We start from the raw sequence: 23,434 nt of genomic DNA on the forward strand, positions 1-23,434 counted from the left end.
GTGCTTAGTGGCGCGACTAATGGAGCATCTACCCTACCTACTATAAAAATATATTCTAAACTGAAGTCTTGTCTAAAAACGTGGTAGAAGGAATATTCTAGCATGTGATACGTGGCACAAATTTTCAGTGTTTATTTGAAGACTAGCCATGAAATTGTTTACAAGCTGATGATTTAATTGCTGGAAAGTATAAAAATAATTGAAAAGCAGAGTGCCAAGCAAACCTCGAATGTACTTAGAACGACAATATTAATTGAAAATCTTCCAGCTTGCGTGATTTTAACTAGCATTTTACATGTTAGTTGAAACTCAACCATCGCATTAAAAACTCACAATTGCAAAACTGAAATATATGGCACATCATTCCCAAAATCACAATATGGCACAATGAAATCAACCAAACACTTCATGAAAAATACGATCCCATATGATACGAATCATTTCTTCCTACCAACGCAAATATGCAGAGATATAGCGCTCCGCACGATAAATGCAAGGAAGGGTTGGTTGTGCATATAAACATAAAAAGTGGAAAAAATTTACCTCTCTATTTATTTTATTATTTTTTGAAGTTACCATAAATTTATATTCTAACGTCCTTTATAATACTATTATAATGCATTGGAAATGAATTGGTTTATATTTATGCTATTTTGATGAGGACGTTAGGCTCTAAACCCCTTCGATAGTTTCACCCAGTAAAATTTCTTCCTCTAACACTAATTTCAATGTCAGAATTTATCCTAGATGTCTAGATAAAGTTTCGAGGTGGCATTTAGAGTTAATTGCACCTCAACCACTCTATTAATCATGTCAACCATTTAAATAGTCTTACATTATGACATGTTCAATGAATCAAAATAAGCCCGCTTCTCGCTGAAGTTGGTGTGAACTATTGATAATCAGCACCGCGCTATATGAACTACCCTGTGAGATCTGAAGCAGAGTGCGGAGTTTCAATTGATTAATTGCTGCCGCCTAAGAGAAGATGATACCTGCCTTCAGAATCGATTTATTTTTGCACTAATAAAATAAATAAAGTATTATGGCAAATTAACTTCCATTAATAATCAAGACGACTTCTCGTACCTTGAAAATTACGTATCTGTCTATTTGAGCTTCGCCCATTCAGAATGAATAGTATCGAGGAACTTAGTCGAGCTGTCTGTTCAGCATTTCTCAGCCTGTCTGACTAAAATTTATTCTTAAACACCACCACCCTCGCCGGGCTCAGTTGATCATATTTAATATTAAGCTGGTATTACAACCACCCCTCATGGTTGTCTGTTTCTCGTCATTAGCTTTGTAACTCCTCCTGCCAACAGTAGAAGCATCATCGGTAACCTATAGGTCCAAGTACTATTTATTAAAATATCATTGACAGCGGGTGTACGGACAGTTTGGTAAGCCACTGGCAAATACTAACCAGCTAGTATATCTAACGTGCAACAATCGCTATATAAAGCTTGAAAATCACTTTAATTTTTATGCAGTGTCGAGTCGAAAACCCAGTAGTGAACAAGGAAACCGGGCAAGATTTCAGACAGCACCAAACATTATCGTACAATCAAGATGTTTAAAGTGGTAATATACATTGAACATTGAAAATTAAAAATTAGATATTGACAACGTGTGGTGTTGCATTGCGTATTACATCCATCTTATGTTATAGGTTCTCATCTCAGCTATAATTGTGGCTGCTTATTGTGCTCCCGCCGATAAATCTGGCCAGGTATAAACACTAGTCCCTCCCTTATCAAGCATGTTCATTAATAAAAATAATAGAAACGAGATGCATAATTTTCATTTATTTTTATTTGATTTTGTTTGTGAAAACAATTATATCAATCAGGATCATCTGCAACCATCTGAGACCTCGTGGAATTCAGCTTGGGCAAATCCCGCAAATCCCAACGCCGCTTGGCAGAATCCGAGCGCGTGGGGATCGCAAAACTGGAATCGATGGAATAACCCGTCTGCTGATCCTCGCTGGAATCGTTGGGGAGCTGGAGCAGAACCATGGAACCGTTGGGGATCTAATACTGGATGGAACCAGTGGAATCGAGCTGGAACATGGCCGGCGACTGCCACTACTACTGCCAATCGTGGATGGAATAATCCATGGTAAGCAGTTACAATGCATACAATAGGACAGAATAATGCCAATCCTTCTAAAACATGGCTATGGTTTATGTACATATTTTTTCTTGAATATAAATTAGTTTTTCCCAATTTTCGCTTTTAATTTATGATAATTCACAGTGTTCACGTTACGTTTGAATAGTGCGTAATTTTCACAGCTGTATTTGTGAATTTTTTCACTTGGCAGGTGAGATAAGGTTTTTCAGATTTAAATCTTAATAGTTAAACGTTGATTAGTAAACAATTAAAATTTTATCCCGATTTCTAGAAATAGCTTGATTATGAGAAAATTTTTTAATATTTAACTCTCTGGTGCTCACGGCCGCTAGATATCCGTTAGATATTTAACATCTATTGACGACAATACTAGTCTTCCATTTTTCTGGTAATGGTAAATGCCAGATTTTTGGTGTGCTTTCAGCGTTTAAAGGCATTTTTTTAACGAGGTGGGGAAATCTGCTCAGCACCTTAGAAGATACAGTACTATCAGACACCTGAGAAGATAACTCAGGGAGTGGGGTTAGGTATCCCGACCCCTCTAATGGGACGTGAGAACCCACTAAAACCCTACTCGAGTCTCCAGCCTCGATCTCCCCTGGCACCACCTTATCGGTATTACTTCAGGGAGGGGCTATTGTGCTCAACGCACTCTCTTAGATAACCACTGGACTACGGTAGTTAGGCTATTTACTCGCCGTTGATCGGCTCTTCAGCGGTTTTGTAGCTCAAGTACAATCTGGGTAGCAGCCGCATTGACCGCTCCTTAGACATCCGAGCTAGAACACATCCTTTGGACTAAGTTGTCCGGAGTAGTGTCCTGTCTGCTCATTGCCTGCATGTTGCTTTTCGCGCCAACGAAACACGGGCATATAAAGAAAACATGTTCTGCAGTTTCTTCTACATCCACGCATTCGGGACACGCAGGGGACCCCGCATGCCCGAACTTGTGCAGATACTGTCTAATACAACCATGCCCTGACAGAATCTGTGTCAGGTGGAAGTTGACATCGCCGTGGCGTCTGTTGACCCACCCGGATACTTCCGGAATAAGTCGGTGTATCCACCGGCCCTTTGTGGAATCAGTCCATGCCCGCTGCCATGTGGTCATCGAGGCAGATCTTGTGGTACTCCGTATGCCTCTAGTTCTACGTTGGTTGAAGCACTCAACGTCCTCACTGATGATGATGCCAATAGGCATCATACCCGCTAAGACGCAGATTGCATCATATGAAACTAAAAGATACGCACTCGCCACTCTCAAGCACATGAGACGATAGGTACTTTCCAGCTTACCTAGGTAGCTTTTGGTTCCTAACGCCGATGACCACACCGGTCCGTCATACCTAAGTATGGACTGCACCACGTTGGCTAAAAGCCTTCGCTTGCTGCCATATACCGCAGAGCTATTAGACATCATACGAGACAATGCCGAAATAGCTGTGAAAGCCTTCTTGCAGGCATAGTCGACGTGGCTCCCGAACTTGAGCTTGTCGTCGACCATGACTCCCAGGAGTGCGTTTAAAGGCATAAACAACATGACATAAACATTTATTATTACTTTTTAGGTGTGCAGAATTAGGAACAAGCTTTCACAAAATTAGGATACGCAAGAAAGTGCGTAGAATTAGGCACCGTGGATAAGTTTACAAAACGAAAAATATACTCAATTGTTGGTCGACTTTTAATACCCATATATTTACCAGATATTATAGACCGTAGCAGACACGTTGCTGATATGAACGTTGTTAATACAAGTCTACAATACTTATAATAGCGGGAGAATTACAAAAAAGTTCGCGATCGAGAACGAAAAAATGTCTTTCGGTGTGGAACGAATAAAATATGTCCGTTTGCAACAATAGTTTTAATAGAACTGATCTTGATATGATATAAACGGTGTTATATAATCGATTTTGATATTGTTTAGCTGTGTAAAGGGATCATTCAAAACGACGTCCATTGCTTATGGGGGGGAGGGGGGTGCCAATTTTGTGACAGGTTGTGACAAAGGGGGGGAGGGAGTCTAGGCAAATGTGACATCTGTCGAAAAAAATTGCATTTTCATCAAAAGGCAGCAAAAATATGTTTGTCAGTCATTCATCACTCATCGACTCATCGAAAGTCAGGGACAATTTGACCAAACTCGTGACTTTAGTCATGACCTTGAAATGCGGTCAGGCATATATTAATATTTTTTTTTTGAAACGATGATTCTACAATTGATGAAGGGACGGTAAGGGAAAGTAATGAAGAAGGATTTTTTTTTCGGGAATGAAGGGGAAGGGTGGAAAGGAAGGGGGGAGGGGGGTAATAGGTAGCGCTATGCTTAACAAGTTGTCGTTGTGACTCCTATCTTTTGCCCAATGCTGGAAGGTGCATGGGTCGAATCAAGCTGTAATCAGAGATGAGGGTAGCATATTTTCTATGATGAATTAGGACCCCTCTCCCTTTTTAGGAGGGGGGGGGGCTCCCATACAAATGAAATACAAATTTCCTCATAACTCGAAAAGTAATCAAGCAAATGGAACCAAATTTGGCATGTGGGGGGTTTTGGACGCCGGATTTTTTTAATGATGGTTTGAGACCCTTCACCCCTGTGGTAGGTGGATAAGGACTATCATACAAATAAAACAGAAATTTTTGCGTAACTCAAAAACTAATCGAACTCGAGAAATTTTAGACTTTTTTATAAAACGTTAATCAATAACAAGACCACTAAAAACTATCAATAGTAACATTAGATAATTCAGCGCGAGACGGCCAAAAGCCAGCGTGTGTTGCCGGTGACCTGCCGTCGGATTCACCGGCCACTGCGGGGAGACAGCCCCCCCCGTAGATATCACCTCTATCTAGGTTTATTTATTTTCCTAGATCTACTGACCTCTATTATTTTCCTTCAGTTGGGTCACCCCTGCGAAATGGTACTTTCTACGAAAAGATTTTCCGTGAAATGGTACATCCCGCGTAAGGTTTTTCGCGAAATGGTATTCTGCGAAATTCTATATTCCGCGTTATGGTCAACCGAGAATTGGTGTTCCGCAAAATGGTATTCGGCGAAATGGTTTTCTTTTCTGTGAGGAAAATTTGTATATTAAAACACCCATGAACTCCCCAGAAACTTGCAAAACTCAAGATAATGAGAAAGGTCATCCGAGATTCACGATTTATGTACAACAAAGTTTAATTTGTGGCAATACGAAGTTTGTCAGGTCAGCTAGTAACGCATAATTCCGTCTACTGCAGTTAACTGTCGCCGAAATCTATTATTGTTCTGTTAAGCGCCCTCAAACGTTTTCTCTCTTTGTGCATTCGCCCATTATTGATTTGAAATTTTGCATGTTGTTTTTTTGTTGGTTTATTAAACAAATAATTTTTTTACACTTTCGGGCACATTTCCTCTATCATAATCAGAACTTTGTTGTGATTTCAACCGTAATTTTTTAATTTAAATTTGATATTCATATGTATGTAATGAGAATGTCAATATTCATTAGATCTTTGAATTAATTTGATTTATCAATCGATTGGTAAGAATTTGTTTAATGAATTACACTACTGAATTTCAATAACTTATTCTCAAACAATCACCTTTGTTAGTATATTATACCAATCCGATAGGCTATATAATTAATTTCATTTCTTGCTGGGCTCCTCAAACATACGAAAATGCAAATAAATGTACGCTTTGTTTTAAACCCTTTTTTGTCATCTTTATTACTTTGGTACTTCAAAACAATTTGGAACAGAACCAAAATTTTATGAGTCTTTTTGCACTTTTAAGAAGTCTAATTAGAATTGAAAAGGACAAAGATTACTTAACGTTGTTTAAAAGGTATTTTTTTTAAATTTTTTTAGAGTGGTCTTAACCCAAAGGGTCATTCACCACTTAAATACGATTTATTCTAATGGGTTACATACACTTTTAGTGCTAATTTATTCCAGCTAATATTCTTTTCGAGTATGAAATGGGGAAGGCAACTAGGAAAAAGTGCCTAACATAGCTCTAGCCATCCCAAGCCCCTACCTAGCGGCTCCACATGGCCATACCTGGTAATACTTCAATTTGTATAATTGATTAGCCAAGCTAGGAGGTGCGGGGTCGTGCGGTTTTCAGTTCCTAACCTTACAGATGTAGTTTTAGGCAACCATTAAACCACTTGACTTCATTTTCAAGTAATATATGATTTAAACTAATTTTTTTGGCACACTAATCTATTTTCAGAGAGCGAAATAAGGCGCTATTTCCTTGGCCAATTGGTCTGGCTTCTGGTCTAAATGCCATTAGTTCATCCCTGAGGGTCTGGAATATCACTTAACCTTTGTTAGCAAAGATACTCCCAACGACTGTAAATAAATCATTATCTATGTATATGGAAAGCGTTTGATACGGGAGGTCCACGCTTTCTTCCTTCCCCTTGATTTCAAGGAGTTTAATGGAATTAGGTATTTTTTCTGGTTCCACTTGATTCCTTGGAATTCTCTCTGCGGTACATGCTGCGCAGTTGGCCTGGCCGTTGACAAGAAAAATGATTGATTCAAGTAATCGTCATTTTCCAGGATGCCTTCCAGAATTGGCTGCGTTAGTGTGAGATTAGATTAAATTAGATAATTTATTCCAGCTAATATTCTTTTCAAGTACAATTTTTAATTCATTTTTATAATACATAGAATGGATTCTTCCCTTGACGGTCATGTAGCTTTATGTCTAATTTATTCAGTTACTAGCTGACCCGACAAACTTCGTATTGCCACAAATTAACCCGTGTTGTACATAAATCATGAATCTCGGATGATCTTTGTCACAATCTCGAGTTTTGCAAGTTTCTGAGGAGTTCAACCTTAGATGATTCATTTTGGCAGTTACGTAACTATGAAAGCATCCCAGGTAACCAATAAGCATCACCAATGCTATTTAAATATAGGCCAATAAGCATTTAAGTCGCCTTAAATGCTATTTTGGCAAAATATACAGCAACTTTACTGATAACCTTCTTATAGTGCTGACAATGCTAATTTACAGCTAATTACCGACACGAAGAATTTGAATACAATTTTGGATGCCAATTTACAAAACCTATGCAGTCAAAAAGCTAACATACAATAACGTGCAGTATAAAATACAAGATACGCTGATTTGCTGCTTACGTTAAGGCTTATTAGTTACCTGGAATGGGTAGTTTAATATACAAATTTGCCATTTTTCCTCACAGTAAAGTAGAAAACAACTCCCCTGTCCACTCATCGCATCGCAGTGGGCGGCGCTTCCGACGGCGGGTCGCCGGCAACACTCGAGGCCGTCTCGTCCTGAATGATCTAGTGTTACTATAGATAGCTTTTGTGGTCTTGTTATTGACTAATGTTTTATGGAAGAGTCTCGAATTTCTCGAGTTGGATTAGTTTTTGAGTAGTTTCGATATCCCCCTACCACAGGGGTGAGAGGTCTCTAACTATCATAAAATAAATTCAAGACTCAAAAATCTCCTACATGCTAAATTTGGTTCCATTGGCTTGATTAGTACTCAAATTATAAGGAAATTTGTATTTCATTTGTATGGGAGCCCCCCTGTTAAAAGGGGAAGGGGTCGTAATTCACCATAGAAAAAATTTCTGCCATCTAAAACTCCCACATGCCAAATTTGGTTCCATTTGCTTGATTAGTTCTCGAGATATGAGGAAATTTGCATTTCATTTGTATGGAAGCCCACCCTCTTAAAGGGGAGATGGATCATAACTCGCTTTCTAAAGAGGAGAGGGGTCTCAATTCGCCATAGAAAAAAACTTGCCTCCTCAAATTTGGTTCCATTTGCTTGTTTAGTTCTCGAGTTATAAGGAAATTTGTTTTTCATTTGTAAAGGAGCCCCCCCTATTAAAGGGGGGAGATGTCCTAATTCACCATATAAAATATTCTTCCCTACAAAAACACCCACATGATAAATTTGGTTCCATTTGCTTGATTAGTTCTCGAGTTATGAGGAAATTTGTATTTCATTTGTATAGGAGCCTCCCCCCTAAAGTGGGGAGAGGTCCTAATTCATCATAGAAAAAAATTCTTGCCTCCAAAAACACCTACATGCCAAATTTGGTTCCATTTGCTTTTTTAGTTCTCGAGTTATGAGGAAATTTGTATTTCGTTTGTACAGGAACCCCCCCTCTTAAAGTGGGGAGGGGTCCTAATTTATCATAGAAAATTTTCTTGCCCTCGAAAACTTTCACATGCCAAATTTGGTTACATTTGCTTGATTAGTTCTCGAGTTATGAGGAAATTTGTATGGAAGCCCCCCGTCTTAAAGGTGAGAGGAGTTCTAATTCCCCTTATAAAGAGGGGAGGGGTCTCAATTTACCATGGAATAAATTCTTGTCACCGAAAACACCCATATGCCAAATTTTGTTCTATTTGCTTGATTAGTTCTCGAGTTAGGAAGAAATTTGTATTTCATTTGTTTGGGAGCTCCCCCCTCTTAATGGGGGGAGGGTTCTCTAACCATCGCTAAAACCTTTCCTGGCCCCAAAAACCTCTACTTGCAAATTTTCACGTCGATTGGTTCAGTAGTTTTCGATTCTATAAGAAACATACGGACAGACAGACAGACCGACAGACAGACAGACATAAATCCTTTTTTATAGGTATAGATTGAAACATTTGTAAACATGGATTAGAAACGCATACAACGTAGAAAGTTTCCAGTTCTGGATAGTTTCATTCATTTGATAAATGATGTGAAAAAATTAGCTTTAGATTGTTAGGCTTTTTGATAAATTGATCCCACAACGCATTATACAACGTTTGTTATTTTTTAAATTCGCTAGCCCATAAAACTGTTTATTAGCAAGAATAAAGATTCTGTTTGAATATATGTATATTGCATATCATATTAACTGTCAACTACAGCAGATGGAATTAGGCGTTTTCTAAAGCTATCGAGTTTACGTTTACAAAAAATAAATTAACAGCCAGCTTAACTGTTAAATGCTATAAATTGAAAAATCATCATTTTCCCTTTGTTTGCAATGAATATTTGGCAATAAGTTTTAGGATTCTAGAAAGATTACCATTTCTAACCAATGGTTGTAACGAACAGATGTTCTGTGAAAATCCGGCACAATTGACCATTAATCATAGTTACCCTCATCAACATGTTTGTTAGCCCAGCAACGACGCTGCTTCATACTGAATGCGACGCCGGCTGATTATAATCGCAGTAACCTAAAATATAACGTATACGATGAACGATGGGAAAAGTAAAATAACGGTTTTTTACTATTTTCCAGCTTATCACGTGGATTTTTATTATTTTTTTTGCATATAAACCTGACGCAGACCAAAACACAACAACTGAAAAAAGAATCCGTATTTCCGTCCAGCCGTTCTTGAGTTTATCCCTTACAAACAATCGCACCAACTTGGTTTTATTATATAGAATAGTGCTACCCTTTGTTATTTGAAATTAATTGAATTTGCAAAGATAAAATTATTGCAAATTAGAGAATACGCAGAAAGAAATAAATAGGTACAGTAATCTAAAACGGAGTATGATAATTGGCTCCATTAAACATTTATGAAAATCTTCTGACGATTTCATTACTGTATTGTACGTAACATCGATAGGATATCGGATTTTTCAATTAATTACTTTTAACTAGGTTCATTCAAACTTTATTAGCTTGGTTTTGTTTTTAATATCCATGTTTTTTATATCCATGACCATGACCATGTTCCTGAGAAAATTTTTAATAATCAGTTCAAAGTATTACTTCAACTCTGATGATGATATGAAAATTCATCAATTACAAATTGACTTACATGTCCGCCATCATGCTGACCATGTCCAAATCCATGACCGCCGCTCTGTCCATGTCCTCCTCCTGCGCCAAATCCTTGTTGCCCATGGCCACCTTGGCCGAATCCTTGTTGCCCATGGCCACCTTGACCGAATCCTTGTTGACCATGACCTCCTCCGTGCCCGCCAAATCCATCTTTACCATGTCCTCCACCTTGACCAAACCCTTGTTGACCATGACCTCCTAGTTTTAAAGGAAAAAATATGGAGTTTTATAAACATAAGTTAATACTTCAGCTACTACAAAACCTATCAAACAACATGAAGTTAGGTGCCTCTCATGAATATTATATTTTTAAACATCATTTTCGACTGTTAAAAGTGAATAATTCATTTCGGTTAGTGACAGTTAAAAGAAGACAGTTGATACTACGAACCTCCACCTAAACCTTTCTTCTCATAACCACTTTTACCATAGCTACCTTGGCCGAAACCGGCAGAACCTCCGTCATGATGATCAGCCATTACCACAGCCACGAGAGTGAATATCGTCAAAATCTGTAAATTAAAGTATATGTGATTGTAATACAAATTATAGCTAGATGCTCCACTGTGATTAAAGCAAGCAATCAACGTGTTTTAGCTTACTGCAAGTTTCAATTGTAAAGGTGATTTTTTTTGGAAATATTACAACCTGCTTAAGGTTAAACGACAATAACTTGTTTTAGTGGATTTGTTGCCCACTATAACGTCATTTGATTAAATCATTATCGTTATGCACAAGGATAGATAAGTACAATTTAGCGATTAACTGTGTTACCACGGTTTATCAACGTGTATCATCCATTCAAAATTAAAGATATCGCATTTACAGTTAATCACATTTTCACACTTAAGGTTCATACACGGGGCATTGATTTCTGGGATTTCAAAAGCAGTTTTTATGCTCAAAATAATAATTATGTTTGTGAAACTGTTTTCACTTCATTCTTTGTGTCTGTCAGAACACAATGATTCATTTTCGTGAACATATCTTTTGTTTTGAGTATAAAAACTGCTTTTGAAGTCCCAGAAATCAATGACGCGTATTTGAACCTTAAGGTCTTTTGAATTTATTCATCAGTGAACGAAACAATAGAAAATTCAAGATTAACAATATCTAACGTTAATCACTGATTATATTCGAGTCACTGAATTTTATCGTAAATTAGAAGTTGTGTAGCTATCACTATTTTATTTTTCTTCGGTATGACAATGCTTCAACAATTTTTTCATAATTGGTAAACAGTTATTACATCAGGCTATAAAAATGTTTATGCCTGCGATTGAATTTAATAATCAAATCGCCAAAAATGTTGCTGATTTAACCAAAACACATTTCATATGAATCACTGTAGTAGTCCAAACACTAAATCGATATATCCGAACAGTTCAAATTTTGATATCCATCGTTGCGTTGTCTTTATGTTCAATACGTTTCTGTGAATATTATGGTTGCTTGTATCGGCTACAGTTTTATCATAACTATTTTTTTTATTAATATTGACGTTAGATTTATGCAATAACTGTTTATCTTTATTATCCAGTCTCAAATTCGATAGGCTAAATTTTTCCTCACGTTAAACTACTTGCAGTTAATGTTACTTGAACATTAGACAGAATAATTACTGTACCGCGAGTTTGGCCATTCTGGTGCAATCCTCCAACAGAACGATTTTTTTTTCAAGAACAGTCCGACACGATCGAGGTTACTTTGCACTGTGATCAGGTCTGCTCGGAATGATAGTGCTTTTTATAGGAAATAATGCAATCAAATCTTGTTCCTGCAATCCGGTTAAAAATATTGGGATTTCCTTCACTAATACGAATATGCAATCTTACAGTCTACTCCTTAAGCGAATTACGATTATTACTGTTGTAATTCTTCCTCCATACAGCAGATTATATGAATATAAGAGAGTGTTGATTAAATAAACTTGTAAGTATTTTTACGATCCCGTGCCATCTTTCGATTTTCATTCCAGTTCCAGGTTATCAATTTTGGAGCCTGTGGGTAGCGAGTCTTAAATAATGTAAGGCTATTGAACTTGTATTTAATTTTATAAAACTGGTTATATAGGAAGATCGAAGAGAAAAAAATTAATTTAGCAATGTTAAATAGCAAAATATCGTGCAGCCCAATGTTTACTCGCTGTTACTGTAAACTAATGTAATCTAATCTAATGTGTGATTTGGCCGTCTTGAGCGCTACATTTTTTACTTTAGGGCTACTACCCAAAAGATATGAATATAATTTAATTTTAACATTTGGCATTCTAGTACTAATGAGTCCGCGTTTCTAACTAAATACTAAAAAGTTTCATTAGAACATTAGTTTATATGAATTTTGCGTATATGTTCAATTTTTATTTTAATTGAAATCATATAAACAAACCTTGATTTATTTTATCAATACAAGCAATTTTAATCAAACTGAGGCTGTAATTATCAGTAAAAACTATCTGGAGTTAAATCTACACGATTAACCTGCACGTATATTACTTTTGAAATTTGTTTGATGATAGCTACCAACGAGCTGTTCAATCAATTTAAAAAAATGTTTCAGTCGTTTTGGAAGCAGAAGGCCGAATTCCATCGGAATGTAACGACGACACTTTGCATTGCTTTGCTAAAGAGAATGGAGAACGGAAATTGCACCAACTGAAACAACATGCTTACTGATTTTGAGGACATCTAATCTGTAGTGCTCCGGCAGGAGAAGAGAGATGAAACAAATTCACATATCTTGGGTTTTGGTAGGCAAAGCACCGCAAAAAAGGGCTTCATTTTGCGGAGGTGGCCACGTTAGACGGAGACAAAAAGAGAAAATCGATTCCTGTTCTGTGATTTACAGTAAAACGCTGCGAATTAAGATTATTTGTAGAGTACCTTACTTTAGGAGCACCATCATTTCCGAAGGATTTGTAGGATCGGAGTGTGAACATTTGATCCGTAGTAGCAAGGGTCTTCTTGATATTGGGGATTATAGCAATCAAGCCGATCAACCTGTTTGTAGATGAGACACACTACTGCTTCCATCTATTCCTCTGGTTGTGTCTCCTCCTACCAAATCCTAGCAATTATCCAATGAAGTACTAGTAGTTCCTTGTCACACTTACAGATTTCTGCTGGTGGTCGGTTCTTTCTTTGTCAATTTTTCACTGAATCTCTTCGAGGTCAGGAGCCGGGGCGCTGCTATCGTTTATGGGGATACCAAGATGAACTTCCGTTCCGCTTCCTTGTACATATAATATCACCATTGAAAAGCTCTTCGAAGAACTATTTCCACCTGGCGACGGCGTCACTTTAGGAATTTTGAACTGTATTGAGACTATCCGAAAATGTTCATCGTGCGACACCGTGATTAAAGGTGTCTAGAATAAAAAAACTGGATCAATCAAAGCCTAAGCTGCTATTTCGAATAGTCACAATACAGCTCAAAGCTCCTAAAATAGTCACCAATTGGCATATGTTGCAAAAAATCAATAAGGTTAGGCGGGGCAAAACCGCCCACTTAAGCAAAACCACCTGTGTAAAAAAAAGTTGTAGCTCAATTTCTAATTTATCTGCTTTAAATGAACAATTGATCTATTACCTACATGTAAAAAATAAAAGCATAATTATCTGTAATGATTTTCTATTTTTTATTGCGATTTGAAAACACGTCCAAAAATAGGTTATTTTTCCATGCGGGGTGAAACACGTCCGCTAACGGGGTAAAACCGCCATAGCGTATAACTTTAACAATATTCAACCGATTTGAACGAAACTGGTGGCATTGGATTCGTGAATTTATCTAATTTGAACAAACTAAATCAGTTTGACATCAAACAATACATGGTTCCCCGAAATTCGCAATTTCGAAAGAGTGTCCGGCAACCACTCGTATTGGAAGAATATCAGTAATATAGGTACCAACAGTCTTGAAATTGATACCGTGTAGTTTCCTTAGACAACAAGATGGATCGGGTTAGGTATCCTGGAGTCAATCTTTAAGGACTAGAGAGAAGATAAAATATAACAATATGGGTATTAAAGTTCTTGCAAGACATTTTTGACATTTCAAATTGTTCTGATTGATAAACCAGATACATAGTATTTTTGCATTGCTAAGAAAATTTGCTATATTTTCATAGAATAAAAATGTTTATTCTATGATATTTGTTCCAAGAGGGAGGAATTATTGAAAAAAGCTATATCCGAGAAAACAAAGAAATGTCCATAGCGCCCGTAGGGAAAATTGGCGATTTAGATTTTTTCAAATAGTCTACCAGCTACAAGTTAAGCATATTTACATTGTTTTATGTAAGTCTGAGATTCTTTGGTCCAAACTATGCAATTATTTTAAAAATCTCCTTATCGCGTCTTGCGCCGTTCGTTGTGGGCGGTTTTACCCCCAAATAACCGATTTACACATTTCACTATTTATTTCAACAAAACTGCATGAACAGTTACCTAATTTAGGTACTGTCGGATGAAGACAGGATCAGAGATGCGATATGGGTTGGATTTACTAAAAGTTTTAACGTTTTGAATAAAATAAATCCTAAGTTCTGCGGGAAAAAAAAGTTATAAAAAACGAAACGATTATAACGAAAAATCTGTTTTTATTTATTTCTCCGATAGTTTATACGATATTACTGTACAAGGTATTGCAAAATATTGCGTACGCATTCAGTAATGTGACTGTCATCAACATTTAACACCAATTTGAGCAAGGCCCTGTAAAACCATGGAGGGCGGCTTTACCCCGGCGGGCGTTATTACCCCGTTTACCCTTACCAGGTGCGATTTATGTTCGTTTTGTAAGTGTCAGAGGTCGGACAAACACGTGCGTACCTAACCTGTAAAAGTTTAATCTATGAACGAAGCAAAAATGTTTAATGTTAAATTTTTGCTTCGGCAATTTTGGCCGTTACTTTAGATGGAAACCTTCTTATGTGCGTTGGTGCGAAGAATTTTACAACATGAATAGTTTCTGTGCTTCACAACTAATATTAGTATATGTACATACTACAGTACAAACAGTTCAAAGAGATAGGATTGTGTGATAATATTTGTTTGTTCGCAGGAAGTTTACATTCTGTTGCTTATTACCTGCTGTAACAATATCTAGCTCACGTTTTGTATTTATTGTCTTTCCGTGGCCGTCCACATGTCTTGCATATATCTATTTGTTTTGAACAGATTTTGATAACTAATTGAGTTTTATGTACCCAATGGAACATTACGTAATACAGAACAAACCATTCCTTCCTTTCAGGATTTTGTAACATATTCCAAAGCCCATCTCCCACCTCATACGTGGTTTTCTGACCGAATTATTCACGAAATCTTGTACTTGTTAGAGTGACAACGTATCTCAAAACGAACCGGTAGACTCACTGTTACCAATTAACACGGATCTATTCACAAATACGTCACAAACTCACCGATAAATTGATTAATAATAAATTTAATTTGAACGAATTAGTTTAAAATACTTTAGTTATTTATTTCTTACGTATCTATTTCTTACAACTGTGCTAAACCACCTAATGGTAATCTTTCCGAAATCTTAAAATTTATTTACAAATTATTTTTCAATTCTTAGTATTCAACAGTTGTGCCGGTTGTTATTTTATTTTTTGTTAAAGTAAGCTCGATGACTTTAGATTAGAGATGGTCGGGTAGCGGAAAATTTACCCGAAACCCGCACCCGTACCCGTACCCGCCGGGTACGGGTCGGGTTCGGGTATTGAAAAAAAATAATTTGCGGGTTCGGGTCGGGTACGGGTTTGGTTTTGAAACCGGGTACGGGTCGGGTCGGGTCTATTGACCTCGTTTAACACTAAAGATTGTCGGGTATCCGGACCCGTACCCGTGCCCGACGGGTTGCGGTCGGGTTCGGGTATCAAAAAAAATAAACTTGCGGGTTCGGGTCGGGCACGGGTTTTTATTTTTTTTCCTAATCGGGTACGGGTCGGGTTCGGGTATTCAAATTTTCATACCCGACCATCTCTACTTTAGATAACGCCTAATTGTTTGCTGCAGTTGACTTCTAAAATAATAAGCAATACCTATATAGGTATTCAAAATTTTTTGAGAACAGAATGCAATGATTCCAGCTATTCCGAAATCTATGTTTGTTCTGTTAAACAGCATCAAACATTTTCTATTTGCCTTTGTGCATTCGCCCTCTTATCAGTTGCAATTTTGTAAGTGACTATCATAAAAATTTCGCAAAAAAATAATAAAAAATAAGAAATTAAAAATAAAACTATAGGTCATTTTTTCGGAATTCATTAATTTCATGTATCTAAATAGAATTTCAATACATATATTTTCTTCGATTTTCAGTGGTAGCCCTTAAAATCTATACAATATGGTCCTACTTTGACAACATTTTTTATCTATACGTATACCTTTTTTATTTTTCAAGTAATCATTTTAGAATTTTCCTGAAATAATTCTACTTAGACCTTTGCAACGATGTACACTGAAGTAAGCGTGTATGGCGCTAAAACTCTGCATATTAGGCAGTATGAATGAAACAGTTTACTTTGCTTTTCCCGTTTAAATCGTATGGGAGCATTTGCGATAACTCTTTTATTCATTAGCATTAGTAGGAGGAAAGGCTTATCAACGTAAGGACTATTTGGCTCGCTTCATTGCACTTGATTTTTATTTTCAGATATAAATAATTCATCGATAGAAGTTAACAAATTATGGCTTTTAGCCACTATTCCCGATCAGAATGAACTAACAAAATTATAACAAGTTATGTTACCAATGGACTAGTTTGTTACCAACTTTTCTAACAACGGTTGTTATAAATTAGGTAAATAATAACAACCGTTGTTATAAATGAGCGACAGTAGTTAAAATAACAAAAATTCTAACTAAATTTATTCTAGTCAATATCTGATTCTGAACAGGCATGGATATGGGTTTATCTAAATTTTAACACATTATGTAAAGAATTATTTTTCTAAATTTCCAGATATTTCAAAAACATGACAGTAAATAAAAATATTTTAACAAATACAATAAATGTTATGCGACGAAATTTACATATAACCTGATATAACCTTGTTATGACCTCCTGATCGGGTTACCATTATGTTCAATTTATAAAAAAGGTAATTTTTTTTTCTTAATTTACCGGCAATTACCGGCTTTACAAGAAATTTTTTCGAATATCCAGGTTAATCTCATATAACCGGTGCTTACATATTGAGTATCGTTTCGTATAGCAAGAAATTAGCACCGTTTGCTTTCGTGTTTCGCTTGTTGCATATTTCCGACAGCGGTTATTTTTGGTGGTCATTTTGCATTCACTTTGGCACACTTAACAATGCCGCGTTTACAAACCGGGACTTACATTGAAGCGTTATAATCGAGATACCTTGTACATTCGAGGGCGCGCGCGTAATTTCCATTGTATGATTATCGAATATCAAAAGCTTGATAGCTTTTGTACAGCCCCCTGATAAAGTAGTCAGGTATGATAAAGTATGTTTTCTGATCGAAGGAAGTCAAAAGGTATCTCGTGCATATCAACAAATCAGCTTTGCTATTGATCATTACAATTAGGTTTCATCGCTAAAGTCGCTCGTGATTTCAATGATCCTCACTGTCTGAAGGCACTATATTGTTCATTAGTACGTCCACTCATTGAAAATGCTTGCTTGGTATGGTGCCCTTACCAGCTGGCATGGAATCTACGCATCGAACGAGTTTAAAAACGTTTTGTGAGGCTTGCGTTGAGAGATTGACCTTGGCGTGATCCAGCAAATCTACTGCCGTACCCCGATAGATGTCGTCTCCCGGGTCTCCAGACACTCGAGCATCGCAGGCAAGTTCAGCAAGCAGTGTGTGTGGCGAAGATATTAAATGACGAGATCGATTCACCGACAATCCTGTCTGTCTTAAGCCCCAAACACAATGCATACGGATTTTACTACGTTGCGGCAATTTGGCAGTTTTTCCATGGGTTTTCTGTCAAATTTCCGCAACGTAGTAAAATCGGTATGCATTGTGTCTGGGCCTTTAAACTTTCGTGCGTCGCAACGCTCACTCCGAACGACCGGATTACTGCAGCCGTGATTCCACCGGACAACGTTTGGATCTTACGAACCAATAACGGCCTGCATTCGAACTTTCTCCGCCGTTGAAAGCCTTTTTGAGTTCAACGAACCGTCGTATAAGTTTGTACAAAAATTAAATAGTGTTAGATTTTTATGACCATGACTTAGAATATTCAATAAGACATTTTTGTTAGTTGAATTTTAATTAAACAAATAAACAAAGAATTGGCTCACCAAAAAGTGCACATTGAGAATGATCTGCTACTCCCAAGCGTCATTCTGATGGCTCTTTGTGCAATTTTAGCTGATGTAGATCAATCGCAGGCAACTCACGGGCGGTCAAGCTATGTTATGCTGCTATGCTTTGCAACGATGTACACTGAAGTCATTTCTTTCGCGAGTATTTTCACATTTAGTTTTGGACTTCACGCGGTTTTTTGACGCGAGTTTTGGAACTTGATTATTTACACGATGTTCGGAATTTAAGCAGTTTATTACGGGAATTTTAGAATTCAAAATTTCAGAATTTATGCGGTTTGTTTTTACGCGTTTTTGATTTACCCGGTATGTATCTTGCGCGTAAAAAGCAACTTGAATGTATTTAGATTTACAAACTTTCTTTTCTTTTGACAACGGATAAATGAGGTAAAAGAAATTTAACATCAGGGTTTAGGCTGTTAAGTTTATCAATAAGTTGTACGTACAAACCAATATCTATTGTTCATTGATTTTCAATTGCAAACCCACAAAAATGCAAAAATAGCAAAAACATTTTGACAACTTAAATCAAAAAACACATCTTTCTAGTTTTTCGTGTAGATTTTCAATATTTTTTAGTGTGCAAACCTGAGATAAAGCAAAGCAAAACAATCGAAAAAAGAACCAATCAATTCCGTCTAGCCGTTCTTGAGTTTATCTATGACATACAAACACCATCTTGGTTTTATTATAATAGACGGGCATAAATTATTAAATAAAACAGCCATCTTATAATCAACCGCACGCCGGTTGTACTCCAAGTCATTTCATATACTGTTTATTGCAACGTTATCATGGGTAAACTTAGATTACAACTTTCATAGTTTATGCTGGTAAGGAAATAACTAGATCAAAAAATCATCTTTTCCATCGCAATCAAATTCAGGTGACTTTTACTAAGAACTTCTTCATTCAGTTAAGACATCCAATGGCGTTAACATTACATTTATTCAATTTTCATATATTTATCTAATGCCTGCCGTGCCCGTGACCATGTCCGTGACCGTGACCGTGACCATGACTTTGACCATGGCCGCCATGTCCCTGGCGTCCTCCTGTGAACAGTGTAACAGTTTTGGTTGATAAATCGCTTTCGTCTGTCTAGATTACTTACCTCCATAAGCTTGGGCTCCGTGGCTTCCGAAACCTGGGCCTACTCCACCGTGCCCACCAACTTGTCCATGTCCGAAACCACCCCCGAATCCTTGTTGTCCATGTCCATGCTGCGCGCTGGTCAGCGCAACAATTGCAACCAGGAGCGCAAGAAGCTAATGTTTTGATTGAAAGGTATTCTAAATTAATTTTATGGCAAAGTAATTGACTGCATATTGTAGAATAAATAGAATAGTTAATACGATGTTGATGATATGTATTGTGATAGCATAATATTTTTACGAGCTTTATCAGACATATATGATATATCATAATGCAAATCTTGGAGTGAGAATTACATACTTCGACACATGAATGGTTGAATACCAAACTTTGAAAACAAATATTCAATAGGAAGTTAAACATTTGAATGGCTGAAGTATACTAAATAGAAGTGAAAGAATATTTTACCTTTAGTTTTTTTTTGTTTTTTTTTTTTTGCTTGATTATAGTCACTTTAACCAGCTTGGGTCATTTGTGACATCTGCGGGGTTGAGATTTGAACCCAGGGTCCTCGGCGTGAGAGGCGTGAATGCTAACCACTACGCCGGGATCGACCCTTTTTACCTTTAGTGTCGACTTTCACAAGTGGCAATAAATATTTAATCGAGAATCATCGCAGATGAGGGAGAATTACTTTTGCTTCATAAACTCTAGTCGATTTAACTCAATAGTATGAGCGTATTTTGCATATTGTTGGTTAAATATATCAATCCAGTATGCTTCGAGAAAAACTGAAAAAAATCTAGACGGAAAAACTGGGTCTTCGATTGGTTCGGGAATCGAAATCGATTTTACTGCCGGAAGAGCTACCTGATCAATGTCGCTAAATTACCGAGCATATGTTAAAACCGTTTTATCTATTTCTTTAGTACCATTTGATATTCAAGCAATTTAGTTTCAATTGCAATTATTGAATGAATAAGCCTTAAAGGTATTCACGTGTTTAGCAAACATTTTTGGATTGAAATTTAAAGGGTTGTGAAAAACCTTAGAAAATTAATGCTATTACTATCATATCATGTAGATGTAGACTGTAGTCAAATGAAGAAATAAATAAATGTAAATGTCATTAAATCATTAAATTGAATGTTGGCAATTCTACAAATGTCCGACATACAACCTTTTCCAGTATGTTGCTTAGCTGAGTTGGTACAGTTGGTACATTATTATGTACCTAGTATTAAGAATTGAATGTCTAAAATGTTTAAAGGGTTTAAAATTGATTCACGTTTTTATTCACAAAATAGCAAGTCTTCACAAGTCAGATGTAAATTTAAAACTCTACTTTTTTCATAAAGGCACCTAGCACAATCACTGTGTAAACTATTCTTAAAATTTCTCAACGAGACCTATTGTGTCGAATAAGAATCATCTTACTCAATCAACCTCACTGTTCTGTTCTCAGATGCGGCTGAACAGGTTTGGGACTGATTGTATGTCGTCACAGAATTACTCAGATTGTGCATGCCACATAAAATAAGTTTAACACTTTTATCAAGTCATCGTCGTTTACGCAATTTCTTTGCGTATATACACCATAAACATATAATGAAGTGAATTTAAAAAATGTATGTTTCGCACCAGTATGATGCTAGAAGTTTAAAGGAAAAATTTCGTGTTTAGGCCATTTAAGTAGAATACAAAAATTATAAATAATATTGATTAAAAATTTTCTGGTTAAGTAACACGGTACACTACTTAATATAACGCAACAAAAACTAAGATTTAATTAAGATTATGCGTGATTTTGGTTTATGTTCGACTTTTAAAACAAATAACTGTTTAGATGCTGTTGCGATAAACATTTTCTTCATATTCCTACCATAATAAACTTTGCCATTGTTAGTAAATTTCCGAAAAACTACACGAAACACTTCTAATTACTGCAAATTTTAGATGCGTACTGATGCTGATTCTATGTCGGAACTCGTCTTTTATACGGCCGGCCGGCTTATTTTTCATCAACTCGGTGAATTTCGTGGTTATTCTAGTATTTGGCGCGCTGGTACGGAAGAACATCTCAATAACATGCCGTATTCGAAAAAGTACGCTGTTATTCCACTCATCGTTCCGAAATATTTTGATTGTCTTTACCCGGCTCGCCTAAAGAGTGCCGTGGTCAATAATGTTATCAAAAATTTGTCTAGCTTTGGCTACATGGCAAGTGGCTTTGGCAATGGTTGACGGCTTTGGTTCCAGTTTTTGCCGACATGCTTCGACGATGTTTTGTTTACAAACAGCCGAACTTCGTAAGATAACCCCACGTTGTTCTGCACACAAGCAAACTATGCTTCTAGCGATCATCATTGTTTGATGATTTGTCCATGATCGTCATAAAGTAAACCCCACGGTAGGTAAATATTATACTGTCACTTGAATTTTAGTTTCAGGAAGATTTCTGCTATGCACTCATTTCAGAGTGTGCATTTAGCTTCAAATCTTCAAACAAATATCTTGAAAGTCTGACTCCTGCTTGTGAACGACTTTAGAGCAAATTTAGCACACATAACACAGTAATAGTTTATCGAAGTTGGGAGTAGGTACTTAGATACTCTTCTAACAAAGTAATTGAAACACATTTTTTATGCATACAGTGATATACGAAAGAATATGACCACAAAAGTATTCAAGAAAATTTAATTTCAATCCGTTAAACATTTGCGACGTCACACGCACGTTTCTAGCGGTATGTCAGAGCGATTGTAGAAGGAACGCGAAACTTGGAACGCCGCGTTTTTTTTTCAAAACTGTTTTCTTAAAGTCGGCGAGCAAGATTTCTCGAAAACGGCTGAACCGATTCACTTTAACTTTTAACATAAACTTTTTAATATTTTTTTCTTAAATTTTATCGTATGTTTTTCTCCACCGATAGAAATTTTTCCTTTTATTTTTTGACAATTTAGTTCATGTCAAAAATAAACTTTTTGTATTTGACAAGCTGCTATTCGGTCAAAAATTATTATTTCGCTAATTCCTTCGATCAATTAGGGTAAGGGCACTATAATTCGACCTATGAAACCAACGCATGGCTAACAAAATGCAATATATCGAGGGTTGTTTAAATTGATGAATTTAATGCAAAAAAAAAAAATAACTGCAACATTTCTGTAATATAAATTGGTATTATTTTTTTATTAAACTAAACCGTAAACCTTTTTTGTAGACTATTTCAATTACGCTTCTCCTTTGAATGAATAGATGGAAAATGTTTGAAACGCAATCTTGGAAAACGCCTGAAATCATACAATTACTTTCGGGTCTGGTTCAGGTATCAGGTATCAGCATCTTTGGCTCGAGCAGCACGTTCCTCCCAATCATGTGGAAGATTTGTGCCTTGCCCATCTTGCCCGTGTCATCATTTACCTGATGAGGACGGGAAGGAAAACAGAAGGAATAGGAAGGGGTGGATGAGGAATTTGGACAAACACAAACATATATATACCGAGAGATTTTTGTACCCCCGAAGGGATACTGCAATCCTTGGTAGTTAACTTATCAATAGTACACCCCCTGGGGGGTATACTCATGATAAATAAGAGCTTATAGCTCAATACCGCTTTCGGTAAGGAACATCAAAATGTCTCGTAATTTTAGTTTCCTAAAATCCGATTCATTTAAGACGTAGGATCCAAAGATCCTATGACGCAATTGTGCTACTGCAGGACAGTTGAAAATTACATGATATGGTGTACCGTAGTCGGATTCACATAAATCACAATGAGACGATTCAGCTCGCTGAATCGTAGCCGTATGATAATTTAGTCTACAGTGACCAGTGATCTGACAAGAATACTGCAATTTACCTTTGAGTGTTGCAAAAGAAATTTCGCAACCTTCCCACAAGGCTTAACAATAAACCTTTTCGTTTGACGACAAGTTTTTTCCCAATCACGTACATGTTCAGATGAAAACCAAGATCGAATCTTTTGTATTATTCAACATGCCGCAATTGGTAAAGCAGGTTCCGGTCCGAAAATCGACTTTTCTGCTCCA

The 23,434-nt window shown here is 36.7% G+C and overlaps 3 protein-coding genes across 4 annotated transcripts; 1 reads left to right on the forward strand and 2 right to left on the reverse strand.

The window, feature by feature from the left end:
- Window positions 1–1,503: 1,503 nt before the first annotated feature.
- Window positions 1,504–2,176, forward strand: LOC128738012 (bifunctional endo-1,4-beta-xylanase XylA-like). Its single transcript, XM_053832811.1, has 3 exons — window positions 1,504–1,584; window positions 1,673–1,732; window positions 1,853–2,176. Exons 1-3 carry the CDS (start codon window positions 1,573–1,575, stop codon window positions 2,126–2,128), a joined length of 348 nt encoding a protein of 115 aa, XP_053688786.1. The 5' UTR covers window positions 1,504–1,572; the 3' UTR covers window positions 2,129–2,176.
- A 7,602-nt stretch (window positions 2,177–9,778) lies between these two features.
- Window positions 9,779–11,711, reverse strand: LOC128737668 (uncharacterized). 2 transcript variants are annotated; one of them, XM_053832345.1, is made up of 4 exons: window positions 11,594–11,711; window positions 10,403–10,478; window positions 9,944–10,164; window positions 9,779–9,858 (listed from the first exon to the last, which is right to left on the reverse strand). In XM_053832345.1, exons 1-4 carry the CDS (start codon window positions 11,606–11,608, stop codon window positions 9,817–9,819), a joined length of 354 nt encoding a protein of 117 aa, XP_053688320.1. In that variant the 5' UTR covers window positions 11,609–11,711; the 3' UTR covers window positions 9,779–9,816. The 2 variants fall into 2 exon arrangements, with proteins under 2 accessions (XP_053688320.1, XP_053688319.1); XM_053832344.1 differs by having other exon boundaries at window positions 10,358–10,478; window positions 11,594–11,710.
- A 7,544-nt stretch (window positions 11,712–19,255) lies between these two features.
- LOC128736055 (holotricin-3-like) lies at window positions 19,256–21,321 on the reverse strand. Its single transcript, XM_053830538.1, has 3 exons — window positions 21,264–21,321; window positions 19,401–19,554; window positions 19,256–19,341 (listed from the first exon to the last, which is right to left on the reverse strand). Exons 1-3 carry the CDS (start codon window positions 21,279–21,281, stop codon window positions 19,256–19,258), a joined length of 258 nt encoding a protein of 85 aa, XP_053686513.1. The 5' UTR covers window positions 21,282–21,321.
- Window positions 21,322–23,434: the final 2,113 nt, after the last annotated feature.

This window comes from Sabethes cyaneus, chromosome 2 (assembly GCF_943734655.1).
Source record: "Sabethes cyaneus chromosome 2, idSabCyanKW18_F2, whole genome shotgun sequence".
Taxonomy (NCBI): Eukaryota; Metazoa; Arthropoda; class Insecta; order Diptera; family Culicidae; genus Sabethes; species Sabethes cyaneus.